General features: G+C 38.0%; 2 protein-coding genes across 26 annotated transcripts in view; both read right to left on the minus strand.

Annotated features, from left to right (window-relative positions):
- Positions 1-1018: 1018 nt before the first annotated feature.
- The window catches only part of SORBS2 (sorbin and SH3 domain containing 2), a 154553-nt gene continuing 132061 nt past the window's right edge, over positions 1019-23510 (minus strand). For 15 of the 25 annotated variants that reach the window (XM_042779295.1, XM_042779298.1, XM_042779304.1 and 12 more), the window contains 8 exons: positions 21933-21979; positions 20644-20758; positions 20421-20549; positions 18514-18717; positions 10236-10343; positions 6660-6709; positions 3815-3921; positions 1019-3050 (listed from right to left, as the gene is read on the minus strand). In XM_042779295.1, coding sequence (XP_042635229.1) covers positions 2989-3050; positions 3815-3921; positions 6660-6709; positions 10236-10343; positions 18514-18717; positions 20421-20549; positions 20644-20758; positions 21933-21979 — 822 coding nt within the window. In that variant the 3' untranslated portion in view covers positions 1019-2988. The remainder of the gene's footprint in view (positions 3051-3814; positions 3922-6659; positions 6710-10235; positions 10344-18513; positions 18718-20420; positions 20550-20643; positions 20759-21932; positions 21980-23510) is intronic. The other 10 variants (XM_042779305.1, XM_042779300.1, XM_042779299.1 and 7 more) reach the window with 3 other exon arrangements.
- Positions 13641-18501, minus strand: LOC116996899. Its single transcript, XM_033060961.1, has one exon. The coding sequence runs from the start codon at positions 15299-15301 to the stop codon at positions 14483-14485; it is 819 nt and encodes a 272-aa protein (XP_032916852.1). The 5' UTR covers positions 15302-18501; the 3' UTR covers positions 13641-14482.

The raw sequence follows: 23510 nt of genomic DNA on the forward strand, positions 1-23510 counted from the left end.
GAGGATGCAGCCACCATTTAATGGGACTGCTACCAACATCCTGCCTGATGGGGTGTCAGGTTGTACTCTGACTTTGTCAGGGTTTGGGGTTTGTTTCTTTGTAGTACTGTATTTCTATTTTAATTTCCCTAGTAAAGAACTGTTATTCCCAATTCCCATACCTTTGCCTGAAAGCTCCTTGATTTCAAAATTATAATAATTTGGAGGGAGGGGGTTTACATTTTCCATTTCAAAGAGAAGCTCCAGCCTTTCTCAGCAGACACCTGTCCTCCAAACTAAAACAGCTTTTCGTTCTTTGTCCATATATAAGCTGCACCTGATTATAAGCCGCACTTCAGGTTTGGACCAAAATTTTAGTCAAAATGGTGTGGCTTATAATTCTGAAATTACTGTACTCTGAGGTGTCAACAGTATCTGTGCTACCAGGCAGTGAAAAAAAAAATTCAACAAAAAACCAAACACAACCCCCTGCCCAAAACCTAGAATCTCCTTTGCTTCTTGTTGCAAGCTTTTTTTTTTGACAATTGTTCCTTTCCAGGCAGAGATCTCCCAAGTGTAAAATGTTCCCCCAAAACCAGTGTTTTCCTTAATTGTCATTCCTATGCTGTTATTTCACATGGGAGTTCTCATTTTGTTAAGGATTCTCCTTTTGTTGAAGGATTAGGATGTAGGAACTTTTGGCATGTATAAAAATTGTGTGTTTTACCTTTGTGTTTCTGTGTAAAGGGTGGTTCTGGCAAGAGAAAAATCATCCTAAATTGGCACACTCTATGCAGAAAGTCCATAATGTTGCTTTTGCATTCAGGTGCACACAGAAATGGACCAAGTGAGAGCTGTGTGGGCAGTGCTAGTGACCCATATCGGTAACTGGTGTAGGCTTAATGGGGTTGTGTGTGTGTAAGTACAAGGTGTAAATATTTGCATAAAAGCTTGAAGAGTTAAGCGCTTGAAGAGTTAAGCACTTTGCAATACTTAAGTGGTAAGTTACTTGTATTTGGAGAAATGATGGGGGAAGCAGTTTTGTACTCCAAGCAAAATTTATTAGAAGTCTATTCAAGAAAAAAAAAACACGGAGACCTTTTGCTTGTAGGAATTCAAAGTCAGTTATCTGAAAGCCAGGTACGAAAAACCTGCATTTTTCTAAAATCAGATACAGAGTAGAAACAGTACTTTTTAAATATCACAGGCAACAGATATTTAAGTCCTCAATCATAAATGGCATCAAAGATAGTATTAATCTCACAGCAAAGCTGCATGCAGATCTAGTTTAAAATTGAAAGCCTTTGAATATAAAGCTTTTGCCATGAAATCTGCAATAATAAAGGTATGCTGCACAAAGATGTTTCTTTACCTTTGCCTTAATGACCTTTCTCAGTAATAAAGACATATGTACATTTAGATTTGGCTGGTAAACCATATTTTAATTAATAAAATTTTGCATAAAATGCTATCTTACAGAATTGCACTATCCAGATGTGCTTATGGTAAACAGAGCAAGAAAAGAAAAACGCATTGAAATGTTCTGTATGTGAAGAGGGCAAATAAGAAACTTAATTTTTTTAAAAATCAACAACCAAATGGCTCTGTACAAAAAAGCAAAATTATGTACAAAATGCTACAGAGACTACATACATTTTGATAATTTTGATCCTTTACCCATGAAAAATGCAGCAGAAGCTTTTGCCATCTATAAGGTGCCAAAGGAACCAAATCTGAATTTTTGTTTTTATAAAGCCATAGTCATTATGATCCTGTGCCTTAATTTCATTTGCTATTTATGTTTAACTTCCTTATGAAAAATGTATGTTTTCAAACACTTGTTCATTCAGACAAAAAACCAAAACCCAACACCTCTAAAATATATCAGTTTTTAATACTTGTGACTTTTTTCCTGTCTAAATTCCTAAGAAGGATGTGTAACTTGGGTTTCATTAACATACATACACATATATAGTGAAATAAATCAGTACATGATGCTTGTGAATATTTTTCAGGTGCTATGTTAGGGAAGGAAAAAAAACCAAAACCCAACAACCCTTTGCACTAACACTGTTTACCTTCCTGCTTCTTTAATTTCCTGATAAGTAAAAACACTAACCTCTTACACTTTATGTTGCTTACTATTACAACATTTTGATTACAACCATTTAATATCATTTGATTAATCCCATTTAATATTATGGTCTATGCTTACAGCATTGTCTTGCTCTTCCTTAAATCCTCTTTCCCAAGTCTTTGTGCCTTTTGCACTTCTTACCTTGTAACAGAAAACACTACAGATTCACTACTGTTTTTCATTAGGGAAAAAAAGAAAAAAGATTTAGCCAATACCATTGCACCCATTCAGAACACTTGCAGTTCTTCCATTTTTCACTTAGCTTGCTTGAGATTTTACAATCACTGTGCATTTGTTACAGCATACAAGTGCAGGCAAAAAACCCTATATTATAGTTTGTCATACACTGTAAACCAGTACAATAGGCAAACCCGTGACACAGCAGTGTGGAAGCAACAAATGCTGCCAAGCTAACAAGAATGTGTAAAATCAATTTTTTAAAAGATAGTAAACAGCAACTTTCCTCTGTATTACATGCATGCTGAAAAAATCCCACCAGACTTTATGGTAGTACCACAAATGTGCAAACCAAGAACAATTTTTCCCCCTTCCCCCCAGCCCCCCACGGCAACTCCTCTGTGTACCTGTCATCAGGCTTTTCCTATTGTGTTTCACATGAAAAGACTTTAAAGCAGGGAGTATTTAAATGCTGAAATGATTCCTCTTGTCTCAGAAAAACTTAGTTATTCACATTGTGGTCGTTCTGTAATACTGCTGGAACGGTTTGGCGGGTGGGATGAGATGAGGATGAACTAGATGGCCTCTAGTTGAGACTGCAAGCAAGAAAACAGAAGGCCAGCGTAGCATGTTTTCTAGCAGCTTTATGCAGATGTGTTGCAGAGATGCAGCATAAATAAGTAGAAAAAGAATTTTCACAGCCTCTTGACATAGTTTCCAGGGAAAGTACCAAAGAATTTGGTTCTTCTTGAGGTTCCTGAAATTAGAAGCAATATATGAAAGATGGGAATAACAGCAGAAAGTCACTATGTAAGCATGGCCTTAACATTTTAATGTTTAATATTGCACAAACAGAATGATCTAAAGTTCCTCATACTATATAATTTTATTTGTGAGGTTTATGAAAGTGTAACTGCAGGAAGCAAAATACAAATGAAGAGGCATATTTGATTAAATTGTAAGGCCTGATTAAAAGCTGTGCTAAAATTCTTGGTACCTCGAAATAATATACTTTCAATAACATAAAGTCTTTTTAAATAATGTGAATTTTTAAAACATTAAGGACTTGTCAGGTGATTAAGCAGCTGCTGTGTGCATGAGGCTTTATGAAATGGTTAAGTCACCATATCTAGGCCTGGTTATGAAATTGTCATTTGTTCACTAATACTTGGGTTTCACAAGTGGTCAGTGCTGTAGATGTATTCATGTGAGAATGTTTTAAGTTACCTGGCCTTTATAAAGGGAGAAGTAATATGTAGTTCAGTCTGTGTCACAGATGACAACAATGCTGTAAAATAATCTGGAGGCATGTGTCAATTTGCATCTATCATTTTTAAAAGAAAGAAGTGCAAAATCACCTGCTAATTTCAGTGGATTTTGGTTGGGATTTCTCCTGATAAAGCCAGGTTCAAGTTTATTACACTAAATGCCAAAAATCAAGTGGTTTAAAATAGTCTACACAAAGAGGGTAGCACAGGTCAGGGGACAACAAAAGAAGAAAGCAACCAAATGAAAACATACCCACAAACCATCCATCATCACATTTTTCCATCACATCAATGACATCTCCCTCTCTGAGCTCCAATTCATCTTCATTCCTAGGAGTATAGTTATATAGAGCCTGAAACCTTAAATAGGACAAATGATGCATTTTAAAAAGAAGTAAGAGTTCCTTGAACTTTTGCTCATGTAAAGGAGCTGGTTTAAACATTAAGAAGAAACACTTCTTGCAAATAGAGGGGAAAAGGATTTTTTTTTTTTTTGCTCAGTGGACTTAAGGAAAAGGAACTTAGAGTAAATAAAACCTTCACTAGAAAAGCAACTCATGAGACAGTGAAGACTGGGTTTGAGGGCAAGCCTGATGGCTCCTTAACCAGTTGTTTCAAAAACAGATTGTTTTTTTATTTTTAATGTTAGTGTTATTTCATAGTTCAGCCAGCAAACAGAGGACTTCTAAAGGAGTCCAGATGTGCTAGCCCTGCAGTCTTCCATGATCAGCAGCTAACCCTGTGGTTCTGCCTTTAAGCTGTGAGAAGCCATTAACAGCACAAGCAGGGGTACCCAGGACAGCAGCTCTCACACACTGTCACTGTGGCTGGGGGTGCTCCCTGGGCTCTTCAGTGGCTGCACAGATTGGCCATCTCTATCTGAGAGTGAGGGAGAGCCTTGAATCAAATCAGAGGACGTACAGATGGAAACTCAAACAATATTCACACCCTGAGCCGTGCTTCTACACCTGGCCAGGGCTGCACATTGCAGGATGTAAGGTGGATAAAAGGCAAGAGGTGTGCAGTTATAAATGCATTGTATTCCATTCCTTTCCAGCTTTTAATTAAAGTTTTTTGAATTGAAAGAATAAGTTCTCGCTATGGGGAGCTGAAGGTCTTTGGGCTGACAGCCCACAGGAAAATTTTTGCACAAGCCTGAGTCCTGCAGAACTGACCTTTTTTTCTAAGCAACTATCCCTCAGATATGACTGTCTAAAAGAAGCAGGGTACAACTGCAGAAATTGGGAAAAGGACATAGTTTTAATTTCAGATTACTGAAGAAAAGCATGCTTTCTTATTAATTCTTTTCTCTTAAAACAGTTCACTGAGTTTTAAACCTTAATACCATTATTACACTTTCCCCAGTACAAACAAGACAGCTTGCTCATTGATGTGTTATCATTCCTGCTAAGTTTTCATGGCTTAAATAAGATGTTTACTTTAGTAAAAATTCCTGCTTCTGAAAGCTAATTTGAAAATCCTATATACAGACTCGTGCTAGGTTTAGTTTAATGGTGTCATCTTGATTAAACTACACTTATTTTTCACATTGTTGGTTCAGAGATTAGAAAAGAAAAAAGTGTTCCAACCCCCCACGCCAAAAACCAAAAAAACCCCCCTTAATTTCTCGTCAATGGAAGTCATCTTCCCAAGCCCCAGCAGTCTGTTTTTATATTTTAATTACACTAACAAAATGGAAAGAGACTGGTTGTTTAAGCAATTACCTTTGGAAATTTGTGTAGCAGGAGTAAGAACAATCTGTGCAAAAACTAAGTGGCAGTAATATTTTCTGTTATGTTTATCATCATTCCAGGAAAGCAGAGCTATGGTTATATTCCAAAAAATAATTAAATGCAGCTCCAAGGGGACATGATTTGCAGATGTAATGTGTCATGAATAGGATTCAAGCCAATTACTTACTCAAGTACAGTAACAAGAACTTCCCAATGAGCTCTCTTTGTACTTTAGAAATTGAATTTTAGTAATTTCTAGATAATCCATTTCAAAAACTCCTTTGTAGAAATTTGATTCTCTCTATCTAGCTAATCTAAGACTTTCATAAGTATGAAAACTCTACTAGCATTTACAGTATTGACAGAAAACATTCAAGAGAAGAATGGCTAGTTGACAATTTAAATATATTTATATTTTTAATTTTAGGAATCAGTAACTTCAGTCATGAACTACTTATACCATATTGAACAAAATGAGTTGGACAATTATTGCTTTCTAAACTGAGTTGCTCCAGTACGCTCAACAATACAAACAGGAATTTGTGGTTATAGTGAGGTTAAATATCCAAATCTAATTATATATCTGCGGTATAACTATTTGGTAAAATTTTGCCCCTCTTTTCCCACTTCAAATGACTATGGAAAACTTAAAAATATTTTTAGACAATAAACCTTAGGTACATTTTATGAAAAATGATCTAATAGGGCATATGTTGAAATGCTCTGATGCTAAAGGAAGAATGGCTACTGGTTTCAGTGATCACTGAACTAGGACCCAAGTGCAAGACTAGGGGAGTGGGTCTTGAGACAAGCTTGCATTTTAACAGTCAGTACTGAAATATCCCAAGCACTTAAAATGTTTGTCAAAATGAGACTTGAGTTTTAGGTTCTTCTCCATTTCCCAGAAAGCTTTTCTTGTATCTCATATTTGAATTGCACTTGTAAATCACACCAAAAAGTGTGAGCCTCTGTTCCTGTGATCAACATTATCAAGTTACTTTTTTTCTCTCTATTCACATCCACAACTGTTTCTGAATAATTGTATCAAGTTGGTAAAGTGATCAGTTGACTCAACGTTGAATATGTAATTGTCACTTTGCTGAGATGTAAAAATTGAGAGAATTAAAAAAAAATAAAAATCTCTTCTTTAACTACAATGGAGAAGTGCTAAATTGCCATGTCTGGCTGCACTGAATGTAACATTGAACAAATAAGGCCTTGCCCTCTGGGACTTTTTTCCTACATCATGCAGTTATCTATAAATCTCTTAATAATTGTACTTGGCAAGTTGAAAAATTATCTGATGATGTGCTGGCTGTTGCTTAAATGCTAGGTTTTGGTTTAGTAGACAAGAATTATACTTACGGTTCCCCCCCACCGTGTATATTTTCATGAGAAAGCACAGGGCGCTGTGGCTGAAATGAAATGATTTGAAATGTAATAAAGATTTGCAGTTTAAGGTACAAATAGTTGCACAGGGGTGTAACACATAGTTGCTCAAGAGTTCATATTCTACCTTGTGTAAAACCATGGCCCATTCTGCCCCCCTTCCAACTCACAGTAAATTCTTAAGAGACATGACAAACAACTGAATCTTGGCATGTTTAAAGATTGGATTTTTGGAGGTCATAATAAAAACTAAACAAAACTATGAACTTCACCAACAGTCCATTCTATTTATAGTATAGTACAAAGCTGGAATGGAACCCTGCTGCCTCTTCACTGTGAAACAGAAATAACATTAGATGCAACTGATGAACATCATACATTCTTTGAGTGAAATATATTTTTAGATAAGCAGAAATAAAATCTTCTATACACAACGGCAGAATCTAGAATACTCACAGACGAAAAACATACCAATTTACATTGCACACACACAGTACTAACTTGGCAGGCATAACATGCTATGCTTTAACTAATTCTGTTTCATCTCAAGCCATGCGGGCTGTTGGGAGGCGAAGAACAGAAAAAAAATTTGAAAGAATACATTTAATTGTGTGAATATAACAATCAACACTTCAACAGAAAAAAGTAGTCTGTATTTCCAGTGCAAAGCTTTTTTGAAAGGAACTATGTTCCTTCTAAATGGGGTATTACTGAGCAATAATATCCAATACATCTGGATGCAATGGAAATGAAAAATACTAACCTTATACAGAAACCATATCCTGCTTAGAAAGCCATTGACTTACACTGATTAGAATCTGACTGGGGACAGAAAGTGCACGAGCAGCTGTTTGGGAAAGCTATTGATATGAGCAGGGATCGTATTCTCTGTTGACTGAGGATGCCCTCTGGTCATGCTGTAGACACAAGTCTGGGAAGCATATCTGTTTTGGGATATCAAACTGCTCATAGCACTTTCTTTCATGAATTGAGTAAACTGCAACCTGATCTTTAAGCCATGGAATTTGTCTTATCACCCCATGGTTCTCTCTTGGTTTGACTATTTCAGTCACTCTTTTATCACTCTTGAAGATTATAGTCTTCCAAGAGAGAAGGCAGCAGTAAACAATCCACAGGCTGATGGCAAAAATTGAAAAAACACAGGACGTAGTTTATTAGGTTTTTCTCCCCCTTTTCCCTCTCAGCATCTCCAGATGAAATCAGTTAAATTTCTTTTCAGCAGTTTCTATGAATATGTGCAGAAAATATTATGAACAGTCTGTACTTTACAGTCTATAGAGTGTAAGTTTTAGAAGGTGCCTAAATATGCAGACAGGTAGATTACAGATTTTTTTTTAAAAAAAATCATATTATTGAATGCTATGTGGGAAAGAGTTTTTCAAAGTAGAAAAAAAATTTGTATACTCTTTACTGTCTTCTCTCCCTCACTTAACTCTCCTCTGCTAGTGTACAAGAAAGATGGATAATTTTTACCATTATATGAAGAACAAACAGTAAAGATTGCAAATTAAACAGTCCTCATAAACTTCCTTCAATGGCTGGCTTGTCAAGCAAGAGAAGAATAATCAGAATGCTTTGTATTTAGACTGGAATCTGACCTGATTTGTTGCTAATCTTTCATAAGGTCTGTAACTGAGCTGAATGCCAAAGATAGTCAGAAATGCAAAAGAACTCAACTGAGGTTAAGGACTTCTCCCATAAACAATAGAAATAAAAGTCCTAAACAATGCTACCAGTGATTTAATGCTTTGAACAAAATACCAAGCCACGAAGAAACTGGGTAGGTTAGTATTATCTTCGTTTTCTGCATATGCTTCATGAAAGGTTCTGTTACTAATTAGCTACTGTATAAATAGAAAAGAACCAAGGTGACTCATGATTTTCAACTCTATGTTATTGCCACAGAGAAAACAGTCTTGTGACAAAATTACTATCTTGGAGAAGCAGGGTGAAATAATTGGTAGTATGTCTGAACAGGGGGGGCTTGGCACTTGCTTTCTATTTGGATGCATTCCACAATCATACCCCAGCTGACTTCCAGAAGCTTTCTCTCTGTTTTCTTTCCCTAAGCTCTCATTCCCACATACAGTTGCATTGGCTAGACAGGAGACTGTTGCAAAGATTCCTAGTTTTTAACTGTACCTCAGTTTACTAGACTATCCTATTTTCTGGGAAATATTGCAGGACCTAACCCCAAAAACATTAAGGAGTGTGCAATCAAGTCAATGGTCCCAGTTACATGCCTGATTTTCATGCATGATTGATACTGCACTTGCATACAAAAGTTCTGTAAAGTCCTGAGCATGCAAATGAAGTGCATGACATGTACTCTTGTACTTTTGGAATTAAAGTCCTAAATACACTACACATTGACCAATACACTCCTCTTAATATACTGGTGACTTGTTCATTTGGAGTAATGTACAAAATTAAAATAGGGCTTAATCTCTTTTTTACAGCTGTCATTCCTAGTTGGACTTTCTGGGAGATGGTGTTTGTCTGCTAATACAAGACAATCCTGGCCTTCCTAGGATTGAACTGTCTTTCTTCATTAATGAAGAAAGCACTGTCCCCTCAATACCTGGAAGCAAACAGAGGTCTGCCAAAAAACTAAGACTTTGGAAGTTACACAAACCTGCATATGTTAACCTATGTTAAAGATTCAAATTTTAAAAAGGGAGACACCAGAAAGATGATCACCTAAAATCAGCAGCAACAGCATGGAAAACTATTTATCCCATTACCAGTTTTAAGACCTAAATGTTAAGAAACCAATGCAAAGGACAATTAAATCCTAAACTGAAAGCAAAACATAAAATTCTCATTCTCATATTGTTTAGGTTGAGGGTGGGGTTTTTGTGTTTGTTTGACTTTTTGTGTTTGGTTTGTTTTTTTTTTTCCTTTCCCCTTTTTCATAATGTAAATTACCTTTTTGAGTAAAATCCATGCAAACTCTAAACAACCTGACTTTCTGACTAGGTGAAAATACTAGATTTGTGTTAAAGTTATGTTACAGATAAGAAGTGAAAGGTTAAAGCGTATTAAAATCTGGAATGCTTGGATAAAGAGGGCAGTACTGAGTGAAAAAATTTAGCAGAAGCAAAACATTTTGAAAAGAAGGACATGGATTCACAAACAAAAATTCAGTCTGTATACATGCAAAAGTCTGCAATGGAGAATAAACTTTAGACTCTTAGAGCTGTAATTTTAATAAACTAAAACTTCTTTGGAAAATTTCAATAAAACTAGATTAACTCTAAAGAACCAGACTAAATATAAACACCTTGTAGCACTGGAAATACCACGCAGTACTGCAGAGATACAGCAGAATAATGGATTTTTAGAAAAAGTTCAGGCACACACAGACCTGTTGCCTTTACTCAGTCATGGCACAGAAGCACAAGAGGAAGGAAACACAGCATACTGATAGTATTGAGACACTTAGGTAAAAGCAAAATACTGAAAGACTAGACACTGAGCTCCTTGTCCATGGGAAAGCTGGTATTGCACACTGGGCATCCAGTACCATACCCTGTGTGAATAGCTGTGACCTCTGACAGGTGAGCTGCAGAATCTCTTAGTCATCACTGGGCTACGAGGAGGTTTACCCATAACAAATATCTCCCTCTTTAAATTAGCCTAGAAGAACCACAAAAACTTTGTCAAGTGAGAGTTTAAGAATGAAGCATCATGGGATTTTTGTTGCTTCATTCATACATGCAAACCAGACATGCTTTTCCTGGTAACAAAAAGCAAATTGTTACAGCTAGAAGGAAGGGTACTATTAGTATACAGTATTTTAATTGCTACCACTGTATCTTTTTTCCCCAAGGGTTTCCTGCTCTGGCACAAGCTCTTTCAGGTTACAATTAAAAGATGAATAATGTGTGGCATATGCAGTTGGAACAGTTATTGCATGTGTACCCCCTGAAGTAGCTCAGATAATAACACAGAAAAGCTCAACAGCACAGAGCAGAAATGCTACTTTAGAAATACCAATGGCAAGTGAAATTCCTTGTTAAACAGAACATACCACTTTGATTTGCAGTTAGAAAACAAGTAAATACTTGGTGGAAAGTACTTCGTGAAAATATCCTCATTTTGTTAGCACCACTTTAAATCAGCTTCATGTTTGTCAGAATTCAGTTCTTAAGGGGTGTGTGTGCAGCAAATGGGAAATATCGTGGGCAGGGGGGGAATGTGAGGAGAGCAGAGTGCTATATTGGAAACCTTTTCTTAGGTATTTGTGTCTGTCAGTAAACTGTGACTAAACAAAAAAACTAGTCCCCTCTTAGGAGAGGGGTGAATAAGGATTCCAAGAGAGGCCAAGGAGGCAGGGCAGAAAAATGTCAGCATTTCTCCTTAGGATGTGTCTTCAAATTTCTTCTTTTGGAGGACACATCCCTCCCATCAATGAAGTGCAAAGTGACACTTCTACCCATAGCTCCTTGTATTCCATTTAGTTTTAATATCATATTTATATATATGTATATGTATATACACATATGTATGTATTTTTAAATTCACAAAAGTTACTGAAGTATCAATATACTGTGTCAAGAATATATATTCCTTCTATTTATTTTCAGCTCAGATTAGCACACCTTGGTCAAATAAGGGCAAATAATATAAAGGTCACCTAAAAAGAATTTCAGTGTAGATGAAGAATGTTCTTAATTTTTCTGGTTAGGCTAAGCAAAGCACCAAAAGCACTCTACCAACTGCTACATTATTAAAAGTTGCAGAAATAAGAGCAGTACTCTGTTTTACCCTGTCTTTGAGGTGGAGCAAACCTAAGCTCATGACAGATTCATTCCCTGGAAAGAGGCCTTATGTCTCCTCCCTACTTCAGAAAAAAACCAACAGATCTGTTGATCTTATGACATCTTTAAATCCATTATGTCTGTGTTTTTTGTGAATGCACGTTATAAAATGGGTAGATCTTAAGAAAAAAAAAAAAAACAAAGAAGGAAAGTATTTATATAACATAGATGTAATGATGCAATGACCTCTTTTCTTAGATAGTTTCTCCCTACACAACTTTTTCTCCTTTTCATAAGCAGATGAATCTTCTGGAAGTCAGCACTGCAAATTAAATTTGCCTTTCTAGAGCAAGTTTTCATTTTTCTGCCACAGAGTTTCAATGCTGACACAAAGTGTAGTCCTGACATGGGAATAATCTTTGTCCAGTCCCTGACTAATAGAATTGGTATTTAGAACATGACCCTCTGCAGTTGTGCTTTCCTGCAAAATTTATGACTTTTCTGCCAGGCTTTGGATTGAAACTGAAAACAGAAACACAAATGTTATCTAGTTTCTGCATACTTGAATACAGTTCTGTTTCATTCAATTAACTAAGTTACATTGTTGAAATTGAGTTGAAGGCTTTCTACCTTCCTATCATTGTTATCTCCTTAAACTATTTAATTGTATCATAATGGTTATAGTTCTACCTTGTGTTTCATTTGAAAAGGCCTACCAATCGTCCATTTCTTATGTTATTTAATATTAGTACAGAAAGCAGTACATCTGAGAAGATCAAACTGTGTTAGCCTTGCAGTTATTTAATAGGCACGAAGATTTACAACAATCCATATTCAAGAGGTGCAGTTACCTGTAACTGTAGTGAGTCTTCCTCCTGCTGATGTAAGGGTTTAGAGAGGAGAGGAGGTGAGAGGGAAGCAGTAGACAGGGATATTGTAGGAACGGAGTGGGAAGTAGGTGCCTTGGCAGAGGGAAATGGAAGATTAGAAGATGGAAAAAAGGATCAGTCTCCTGATGTTCCAGCAGAAAGCAGAGCTGGCTTAAATGTTTAAGAAATATGAGAAGTAGCTGTGCTATAAAACTGTGTTACAAAATCAGCTGAAAGATGTCAAATGCTCAGTAAGGGGACATTAACTAACTAATTTTATCACTAGTAATCTACTTTTCTGGAAGAAATTTCTTGCCTCAGACAGCATAAAAAGTTGCCATTTGTGGCCATGGGTTCCAAACTCTATTCTTAAGTTTTTTGCCAGTGTTTTTCAGGTCATTTAAGGGTAGAGGTAGCCTGCAAAATGTAATTAAATACAGTAATTTCACGATTATAAGCTGCACTGAGTATAAGCTGCACTTCCGGGTGCCAGCAACTTTTCATTCTTTGTCCATATATAAGGCGCACCTGATTATAAGCTGCACGTTACAATACAGAGTGTGATAAAAGGCATCTATTCTATTACCATCTGTTGAGGGTGGGGGCCGTGATCCTTATCTCAACGGCAGATATTCTGCTAATGGGCCATCCATTGAAACCAGGCAGGGCATTGTTCTTTATTTTTCACAACCCATCCTTCCTCCAGCAAGTCATTTTCTGCTAATGGTCCATTCAGTCCCACTGTGTGACTGATAAAATTACTGCATCCAATTGGAAGTTGCTCCAGCCAGGGAAGAGCTCAACATTTCTTACCAAGAAAAAAACAGAGGTTTTGGGACACTAAGGGAGCTCCTTTCTCCACTGGACTCCAGAGGAAAACCGGATTTCTCCACATCACCACTGGACCTCAGGAGGGAAACTGCACCTTCTACAGGAGCACTGCTCCAACTGAATCACATCTGTCACTGCAGGAGGATGCAGCCACCATTTAATGGGACTGCTACCAACATCCTGCCTGATGGGGTGTCAGGTTGTACTCTGACTTTGTCAGGGTTTGGAGTTTGTTTCTTTGTAGTACTGTATTTCTATTTTAATTTCCCTAGTAAAGAACTGTTATTCCTAATTCCCATATTTTTGCCTGAAAGCCCCTTGATTTCAAAATTATAATAATTTGGAGGGAGGAGGTTTACATTCTCCATTTCAAAGAGAAGTTCCTGCCTTTCTCAGCAGACACCTGTCCTCCAAACTAAAACAGCAACTTTTTGTTCTTTGTCCGTATATAAGCCGCACCTGATTATAAGCCGCACTTCGGGTTTGGACCAAAATTTTAGTCAAACTGGTGCGTCTTATAATTGTGAAATTACTGTACTTTAATATTTGGCCTAAATCATATTGTCCTAAGCACCTGATTTGCACCTGAAAGTCAAACCAGCTACCTGAATGGTCTGTCAAAATAAGTGCTGGACAGAAGAAAGATCTATGCCTGCAAACCACACAAACTGTATAGTTATATTGTGGCATTTAATGGCCAGCACACATTTGGGATAGTTCAGTGATGTACTGTCCCAAAGAGGAACTGGGGAGGGCTTCAGGAGGAAGCATTTGTCTAACTGCCAAACATAATCTGATCTGTTACTGTTAGTCAGATCCTCCTAACAGAGCTTGCTATAAATACATCAGCTGGTGAACTGACACATGCGGAGCACAAACCGCAGAGTCCCCGCAGGAGGCACATGTCCCTCCCTCTGGAGGCTGTTGACAGCATTTGCTTGCTGGGGCCTCTCTCAAAAGGGGCAGCACACAATGGGCGAGGGAAATGGTTCAGTGGCTTTCCACATCAGAAGCTCCTCGGCAAACAATGGCAGGAGGGAAAGGACCAGCACGATTGATACATCACAGAATTTACAATGGTGCATATGCCTGCTTCTGAGAAGGGACTGTCCCCTAATGCTGACAATTTTTAATCATAGAATCATAGAATGGTTCAGGTGGGAAGGGACCTTAAAGATCAACCAGCTTGCTCAGAGCTCAATTTTATCCAATGCAATTACGTTAAAGTATGCCTGTGCACAATACAAATGTAAATACAAGGCAGGGAATAATTATAGTAAGTTATCTGAACACAAGAAGTCAGAGTTGTCAGAAGTTAAAATACCTTATCAATATTTGGTGAAGTATCTCCTTCATAACAATCCATTGAATCTTCTCCACTTGCTATTGGGAATTCTAAATTGTCATGTACCAGATCCTCCTCTATATACAGTCTAATGAGTTCTTCTGTAGTGTCTTGTGCTTCTCCAGAGAAATCTGATTCTTGAGGTTCTGACTGATCCCCTCTATTAAGTGGCAGGTCTGCAGTACAGATGTCCTCTTCATTTTCAGCACATGCAGCTAGCACACTGGACAAAGAACCTTCTTCATATGGCAAAGGCATGTTATGGATAGCGCCATGTTCACCTTCTCTTGTAGTATCTGACAAATCTCTAGGTACTTCAATTACTAAAGTGTCAATTATGCCTTCTAAGTCTTTGTCTTTTCCTGACTTGGTATTGTTGCTGACATACTTATATGCTATGTCATGAGATGAGCTGGCTGAAGATGAGACAGAGGGAGATACAAGAGAGGACAGAGGAAGAGTTGTAGAAGAGTTGAGAAACACCTCTGTATTTGGCATAAAGAGACTATCCTTAACATGGTGAATGTTATTACCTGGGGAGATTGCTACAGTTTGGGAGGTTGCTAATGCCAAAGAATTGAGCTCTTCCAAGTCACAAAGAAAACTTTCTGGAACTGATGGAGGAGTTAAGTTGCTCATGCCTGAAGGTGAAAACCCAACAGTCTTTGACAACAGGTCACTAGAGTCAGCCTGAAGAATCTTTTGATCAATGTGTGACCAAGATGAGGGAAGTTGTCTGGAAAGTGAGGTCAGTGCTTGGGAAGGTAACTTCAAAAATAAGAAAAACATGGGAATTGAAATAGATAAGCATGACAGAGAATTAGGACATGAGTAAACTGGAAAAGAAAAATGTCTACGTCATCATCTGGATTACAGGGTAGAATTTCAGTGACCACGGGTCTCTGAAATCACTACTACATGAATCAGAACAGCAGGAAAGGCATTTGAAACATGAAACTATCAGGTTCTGGCTTAGAGCATAAATGTCAAACATGAAGACAGATCTGAATCATTACATTCATGAAGGCAATGGCATTTGAGCTGCTAAAGTTATGTTACTTATGGTACTCTGTTAGTGAGCCTGTCACAGGTTATTAAATCATACAATTAATATTAATGAAATTTTCCCAAACAATTAGCCTTATCTTGACAACAGCATTTTCAGAAGTACACTTCAGGTGTCACTAAATACTTCTTTCCGAGTAACAACTGAGGTAATTTCTAATTATTAAAATGTTAATGCTTCTACTTTTTCTTTGTACTTCTGAGTAAATGTTTAAGAAACATCTTTAATACATTGCATACTTTTATTAAGGCATGAGCAGCTACAGAATGAATTTGTTTTTCAAAATTTACCCTATTAGTTCAAAATGATATCAACATTTGTGAAAAGTACATTCAGTTCAAACTGAACATAGGCAGTCAACAATGCTTTTAAAATAGTGACAGCGCAGTACACAACAGTATCCTTTGAGTACCATTACACAATATTGATTGAAGTATTCTTCTGGTAAAACAAATGTCCTTTTCTAAGAATGAGAGACTGGTGAATCATACGTACACAGCATCAGTAGATATCCATTGCTTCAGTAAATACTGAAAATGCATTTTTGTTACTATTAAGCCTCAAAATTAAAATTGAGCAAAAAATATTTTGATGTCATCGTTACAACTATCCAAAATAATTAGATGTACACCCCTAAGTTATCTAGACTACTACAGATTTTAATTATTAATGTAGTAGAGAAAAATAATTGCAAAAATCTACATTAATGTTGCAGAATAGAGAGGTTAGTTGACTTACCTTCTGCTTGAGTTTTCTTGAAGCAAATAGCTTTATATTATAGTTAGACCAACCTTTGTTACAGAGTCTTTACCAAAGTAAACAGTATAGACTGATACAATGCAATCTGCTAAAGCAGAGCTAGGCTGTTACAGAAATATTCAGTCTCCTTCCCTCATCATTCTTCTTAAACAAGAGCCCCTAACCTGTGGCTTTAAGGTCAATAATACTGCTGAGAAGATTTTACAATTTTTACTTTCCCATGGCTATAAGCTGCACTAGATCTAAAGATATAGATTGATTAGGCCAAGTTACAGAGAGCAAAGCTTGCTCATATCTTGTATTGCTTATTTATTTTATTGTCATTAGGCCAGAGAAGTTTAGTGCAATTGCTCTGGCAACAAGGAGTGATATGTGGTAAAAAACTCCAAAGGAATAGGGGAAGTGGTATCAGAAAGTGGAGTAAACTCCAGAACACCTTCAGGACTGAATAAATTCTTCTAGGTAGCCAGGAAAAACATGTCTTCTTCATGGTATTGCCATTTCTGAATACAGGTGAATCCAGAAAAAAAAGATGTCTGTTTAAGAGTCTCAGTGGAAGGTGGTTTTGGTTTTTTTAAACCTGATTATTGCATAAGTATCCTGTGTTAAAAGGAAGGCAAATTTCCTTCCCTCATGAACTATTTTAGTAATAACTAACTTAATAATAATGGCAGGATGGTTTTGTAATACATGGTAAATGCTCTGAAGCATCACCCATGCTCAACGAGGGCTATGGAGCTTTAGCAGGATACCTTAGAGAGAAGCCTGCTTCCATAGAAAACAGGGAGAGGCATCTCTGGAATATGGAGCACTTCAGCTGCCTCATAGTCTTGACTTGCCTTCAGGACCCCCTTGATTCCTGTCCCTAGCTTATGAATACCTCTGTTGGCAGCTACAGAATTTGGTGTTACTTGAACAGTTTTGTGGGAATAGAAGAGATAAGATCTAGTTCTCTGTTGTGACATATTCTGAAAAACGAGCCAAGACCTGTTCTAACAACTGTCCCAAACCTACTAATACTTAGTAATAAGAAATATTTTCAGAGGCTATGTTGTCTGTAAATGACATATTTTGGTAGCTTTTTACAACCCCAAAGTAGTAAGTAAATGTGGAACTTATTTCAAAGTCAAAGCATGTGGATGATCACTAAGTATGGAAGTAGATAGAAGTAGAAAAGGGAACAAAACCAAATGAAACATGGATTAATATCAGCATAAAGAAGCTTATAATTGCACACAAAACCCACTGTCCATGCTGAAGAGATAAACAGCAAAGGTAAAGAGGAAGATCTAGAAAAGTTTCCACCTGGAGTGTTAAAAATAATTGATAACATGTTAATTCTAAGCACAGTTTGTATACAGAAACTTCCTTAGTTTTTATCACTGCCAAAAATGTTATGTTCCCTGCATAGGTGAGTGCAAAGCCTCACAAGTGAATGATAAACCAGAACATAAGAATCTTTCTGCAGCATGCTGTAGTATGATTTGTAGTGGTTATGTAGACTAGAAAGGAAAATAATTTGGAAGCTATGATACATATTTGGTGTGAAAAGTACAGAACCATAAAGGTCTGAACCCAAGTTCATTGACAATGTGATGACAATCATTTCACTCCTAAATGAAACAATAATGTTAGTTTGTACCACTCCAAAGAATGTACCAACAGCCTCCTCCTTGACTGTGAATGGTAAAAGGAGGAAGGCTTTAGTACAGAATTACTGGCTGCTCTCCTTTGATTCAAAAAGTACAGAACTGTTCTTGGCAAGCTGTGTCCTGCATGCTTATGAACCTGTAGGCTTTTAGGACAGCTGTGTTATGGAAATGTCTTCACATTGTACTATTAGAAGTCTGCTAGACATAACCTTGAGGCTCAAATTCTTGCTAAGATTCCCAAATAAATTCTTCTCTGTTGACTTGCCTTTTCTGCCCAAATTTGGCCTGTCTCTACTAAAAATAATGTAACAGCCAATGAAGAAAAGAGCATTAATCCTGGCAGAATGTGAGACACACTTGTCTATTAAAAACAGTTTATTAACAACATAGTAATGCAATCCTACCTGTGCAAGAAGGAAAATGTTGTGTACTTAATGCCTAAGTTATGTATAATGTTAACAAAAACATTACAAGTCCTTCTACACCCACTCTAGGGGTGGCAGCTAACATCAGAAAATCCTTACCTTAGTGGAACTTAATTGATGTATTCTGTCACTAGAATAACTTTGGGGTATCGGAGGGCCAGGATAGTCATCAACACTTTTTGATGGATTCTTTTTGATCACTTCTACATAGGAAACAGGGAAGATGCCTTGTTTGTTGGTTCCTGGTATTTTACCTTCATACCAGTTTTGATCAACTCGCTTAAGAAGAATTACTCTGTCTCCCTGAAATGCATTATGGAAATGAGTTATCAGCACATACATTGAAAGTTAATTTTGTACATAACAAGTATTATTTTAACACATAATAGTAGTTTCCCTACAGTGCTGTTTCCCAGTCTTGAGCATCATCTTCATTTTGCCATTTTCCTCCCTTTGAAAATAGCCCTATATAAAACTACCATCCCAGTAAAATGAGGAGTTAGGCATGGACTGAAAATGCTGTTCTTTTATCTGAGGGGAATCTGATGTAGTTCTCTCCTCTTGCTTGGGAGACTAACATTAACCCTTTCCTTTGGAACATAACCTGTTTAAATTGTTGGCCAAACTACTAGCTAATGCCCCGACTACAGTATGCAACAGTGACTGCTATGCCCATTTTTTCTTAAGAGTGTAAAAGTCAAACAATGAAACCCATGCAAGTGCTTTATTATCAGTAAAATTGGAATAAGTGAAGGTAGAAAACTAGAAAGTGAGAGTGTGTTGAAAATGTGAGAGAAAGAAGTGTTTTTCCTATGTAAAATGGGCAGGACCTCACTGTTCTTAGAGACTGTAGAAATTGAAATGGAAGACATCAACTTTATAGTCAAACCTTTTACTACATTTGGTTTACATATCTTTCTGAAACAAATCCTTGCCTATTAGTTTTGCTTTCTTTTGGGTTTCTTTAGTTTTGTTTCTGTAGTTCATGTGTGGACTTCACTACAATTGTCTTTAATGGGGTGGAACAAAGGAAAACCAGCGCAAATCAGCTTTTCAAACAAACCAAAATTGAGCTGTCAAGATTGTAATCACCACAATAAACACAAAAGCTAATTTTAGAAAGAAATAAAACATTGAATTACCCCCAGTTTCTAATTTTCCTAAGTTCCTATTCCTAGGGATTTTTTTGTAGAGCTCTCTGACTTTTATGAATTACAAATAAGTAAAAAACACCCATTATTTTCAGTTATGCTGGATTAGGCTCTAGGTCAGCAACAAAACATCTCTGTCCTTACTTTTAAAAACAAACCACTGAAAAGCTTCTATGAACTCTAATACTAAAAAAAAAAAAAGTATGAAGCAGAACTTCCCAGTGGATGAGAAGTACACACTATTACAATTAAGTATTTAATATCTACAATAATAAAGTTTCTCTACAGTATTAATATTTCAGTGAGTATTTTGACAAACTTCAGAAATTAAATAGTTATTTTGCTCATGTGCAATTCAATATAGCCACCAGGATATGCATAGGAAAGATAACAGAACATTATAAACAGAAAGCTGTTATTAAATTAAATATTTACATTCACAAAAATATCTCTGAGGCTTTTTTTGGGTATCTTTTATCTTCTGTAATTTTCTATTTATTCTGCATTAAAATCGTTACTATAATAATTGTGACAGTCAGGATTAATAATTTAAAAAAAGGAATGGATGATTGAAGTGAAAACTCAAAATTTAGCTGGGCAGTTAGCAGATGATTGCATATGCTACTCTACCACGGTCCAAATTAAAGGCACAACACCTTTACAGTATTTGCAGGTAGTTGAGACAGACTGCAAGCCAACAAGCTATCGTGTTAGAGTTTCCTACCATGGCATTGCTTTGTGCATTGCAACTCTTGAGTGCAGAGTGCACAAAGCATAGTATTTACCTATCTATTGATTCTGTGTAGCAGGAGACATTGTAATGGTATTTTGATGGCAGATAGTTCTTAACTGTACCTTTCTAAGTGATAACTCCACATTTGTGTCCGCGCTGAAATTGTATTTGGCAACAGCTTCTCCAATCTCTCCAATCTGTGCAGGGGGAGGTGGCCGGGCAGGCTGTGCTTTTTCTGGGGGAGAAAGTTTCTAAGGGAAAAGAGAAAGCAGATTTTCATCCTTCTCATGTGGTTTGTAGACCTATTACCCAAATTAATTAAAGGAATTAAAACAAAGAACAAACCTCAACATAAGAAATTGGGAATATTCCAACTCTTCCATGATGCTCACCCTCATACCAGTTTTGATCAATTTTCCTGAGGATATAGACAGTATCTCCTTTCTTAAAGGACAGCTCTCTGTAACAAATTTATTTATATCAGATGTTTATAGCTTTAACTCTTCTCCCTGCATGGTTCCTGAGATCTTTACACTTTGGAACTGAAACAGAATGTAACAACTAAACATTTGAAGAAAAAGCATCACAGCTGTGGTACATTTACCAGTTGATCATACCATAGAAAATCAAATGACTCACATTTATGAACTCCATGCAGTATCTATAGGTTACAAAGGCTTAGTTTACATTGTGATTCCAAGGAAGTATTTCTTGTTACCACCAGAGAACTTAGTATGATGTCTGCATGCAAGTATGATGTCTTTTGGATAACCTATTTAAGTACTGCTTTTATGACAAGCATCGGAGGGGTACTTGGGTGTGTTCTTCATGAACTCAGTAGGGAAACCACAGAGTGTATTCCACATCTTTATATCCTATCACTACCTTTCTGCAGCATAACAGCTAGGTGTGCTTCTGCGCTACACATTTTTTTTTTCATAACAGCCATTCAGAAGTGTGAAGAACATAGGATTATGTTCTCACCATTTCTTGATACTCAGAGACTTTGATATGTTAAATGTTGGACACCAAAAAAAGGGACTTTTAAAAATAATTAAGAATATTTTCAGATCCTGGCTTGGGAGATCTTTGCTGTATCATCAATTTGGTTTTTCAAGAGCTAATGTGCTGCTCTTGTAATTTCAGTTGTGAGCTTTGTCCTGACACAGCTAATGTAATTCTAATGTCAGTGTTTGGTCATATCCAAAGATTGTTAAAATGTCTTGGATCATTGGAACAACAGCAAAATGAATTGCAGACATTCTACTTTGATGCTCTCATATCCTAAATCAGTGGTTCCCAATCTTTTGTTATCAACCACTGCTTTTTGTGTTGGTATGTGGCATGTCACATCCTGCAGAAAACCTGTATTTGTGAAGACAGACAGGAAGAAGCTGAAGAATTAAACAGACTTTTGATAAAATCATTATCTATGACAGTAATTTAAGCAATAATTTAAGATAATTTTATTACTAAGTAATTTCTCCCCAGCTAATGCAGAGACTACAGTGACAGCAAGCAGGGTCCTTGTGTCCATGGCATTCGCTGTTGAAACTGGCTCAAACACCACTTAAGTGGTACAAAGAGCTTGCTTGAATTACGAATTCTTAAATGAACACAAATCTAGTACTTACTTAGATGTTTGAGCTTTAAAGTCATATACAGCTCTAGCTGGCAGTTTCTGAAAAACAGGCAAAGTGATTAATACATTCAGGTGGTATTACTATATGATAAATGTGTTTCAATTTTAAAAGGGTGATCAACCTCCAAAAAGAAAAGGATGATCTTTACAGTTCTTGAAGAAATAGGCAATTAAATATACATTTTTATTTTTTAAGGCAGTTAGGTGTTTGGGACTCAGTGTTCTAAACCCAGAAATAGCTAAATTTTACTGCAGACTACTTTGCAAGTTGATGTTTAAGAGAAGTACCAAAGAAAATAAAAAAGTTAACTATGTCAATGTGACTTGTAGGCAGCTGTATCTCTAGGTACAAGATAAATATGAATACAGTAATTTCACGAATACAAGCCGCAGCAATTTGACAAAAATTTTGGTGGAAACCCGGAAGTGCGGCTAATAGTCGGGTGCGGCTAATATATTAATAATTTTGTGACATTTACAACCCCAGACGTGCCAGCCAGAGTGCCGAGCCAAGCACCGGCCAGTAAAAGCCGGCATTCCGCAATTGTTACAGTGTTACCGTGTTGCCCTGGCTCCCTGCAGGCAGCACGGGGGGTGGGGAGAGAGGCGGGAGAGCTCTCTTTCCTCCTCTGCTGCAGCCCAGGGGAGGAGGGGGGGGGGCGCCGCCATTGCCGCGGCCCCGGGAGCCGACGGGGGGGGGGCGCCGCCATTGCCGTGGCCCCGGGAGCCGACGGGGGGGGGGGCGCCGCCATTGCCGCGGCCCCGGGAGCCGACGGAGGGGGGGCGCCGCCATTGCCGTGGCCCCGGGAGCCGACGGGGGGGGGGTGCCGCCATTGCCGCGGCTCCGGGAGCCGACGGGAGCCCTGCACAGCCATTGCCGCGGCCCGGGGAGGGGGGGGAAGTGCGCGCCGCCATTGCCACGGCCCGGGGGGGGGGGGCGGGAAGTGCGCGCCGCCATTGCCGCGTCTCGGGGAGCCGACGGGAGCCCCGCGCAGCCATTGCCGCGGCTCGGGGAGGAGGCGGGGTGCTTTGTCCGCGCCCACCGCCGGCGCCACAGGCGCGGGAAAGCTCCGTCCCCGCCCGCCGCCGCTGCCGTAGGAGCGGGGGAAGCTCCGTCCCTGCCTGCCACCGCGGGGCAGCGCCGACCCGGGGTGACCGAGCCCAGGGGCAGCGGCGGCCGGCCCCAAGCGGCAGCACCGGGCTGGGCCACCTGGCCCCGTCAGCGGCCCCTAGCGGGCCGAGCCTGCACAGCCTTAGCTCAGCCAGTAAACCCCGCCCTCCCGCGGTTCTGTTACTAATTGCACGCAAGTCCTCGCTGCGAACGACAGAGCGGCTTATATTCGTGTGCGGCTTATCTATGGACAAAAACCGAAATGTTTGCCAACACCCAGAGATGCGGCTTATACTCAGTGCGGCTTGTATTCGTGAATTTACTGTACTTAATATTCTGTAGTATTTTAGATGCCTTTAATGTTAAACTTGTTATCTGTAAGCAAATTTCAATTGCAAATGATGCATTACATTTATGTAAATAAATAAATTAAAAAAATTTATATATGCACTCTGACAG

Source organism: Catharus ustulatus, chromosome 5 (genome assembly GCF_009819885.2).
Source record: "Catharus ustulatus isolate bCatUst1 chromosome 5, bCatUst1.pri.v2, whole genome shotgun sequence".
Lineage (NCBI taxonomy): Eukaryota > Metazoa > Chordata > Aves > Passeriformes > Turdidae > Catharus > Catharus ustulatus.

What these genes read in the sequence shown, in the direction of transcription:
- LOC116996899 (XM_033060961.1), bottom strand. Translation starts at nt 15,301, where the DNA reads ATGTTTTTCTTATTTTTGAAGTTACCTTCCCAAGCACTGACCTCACTT.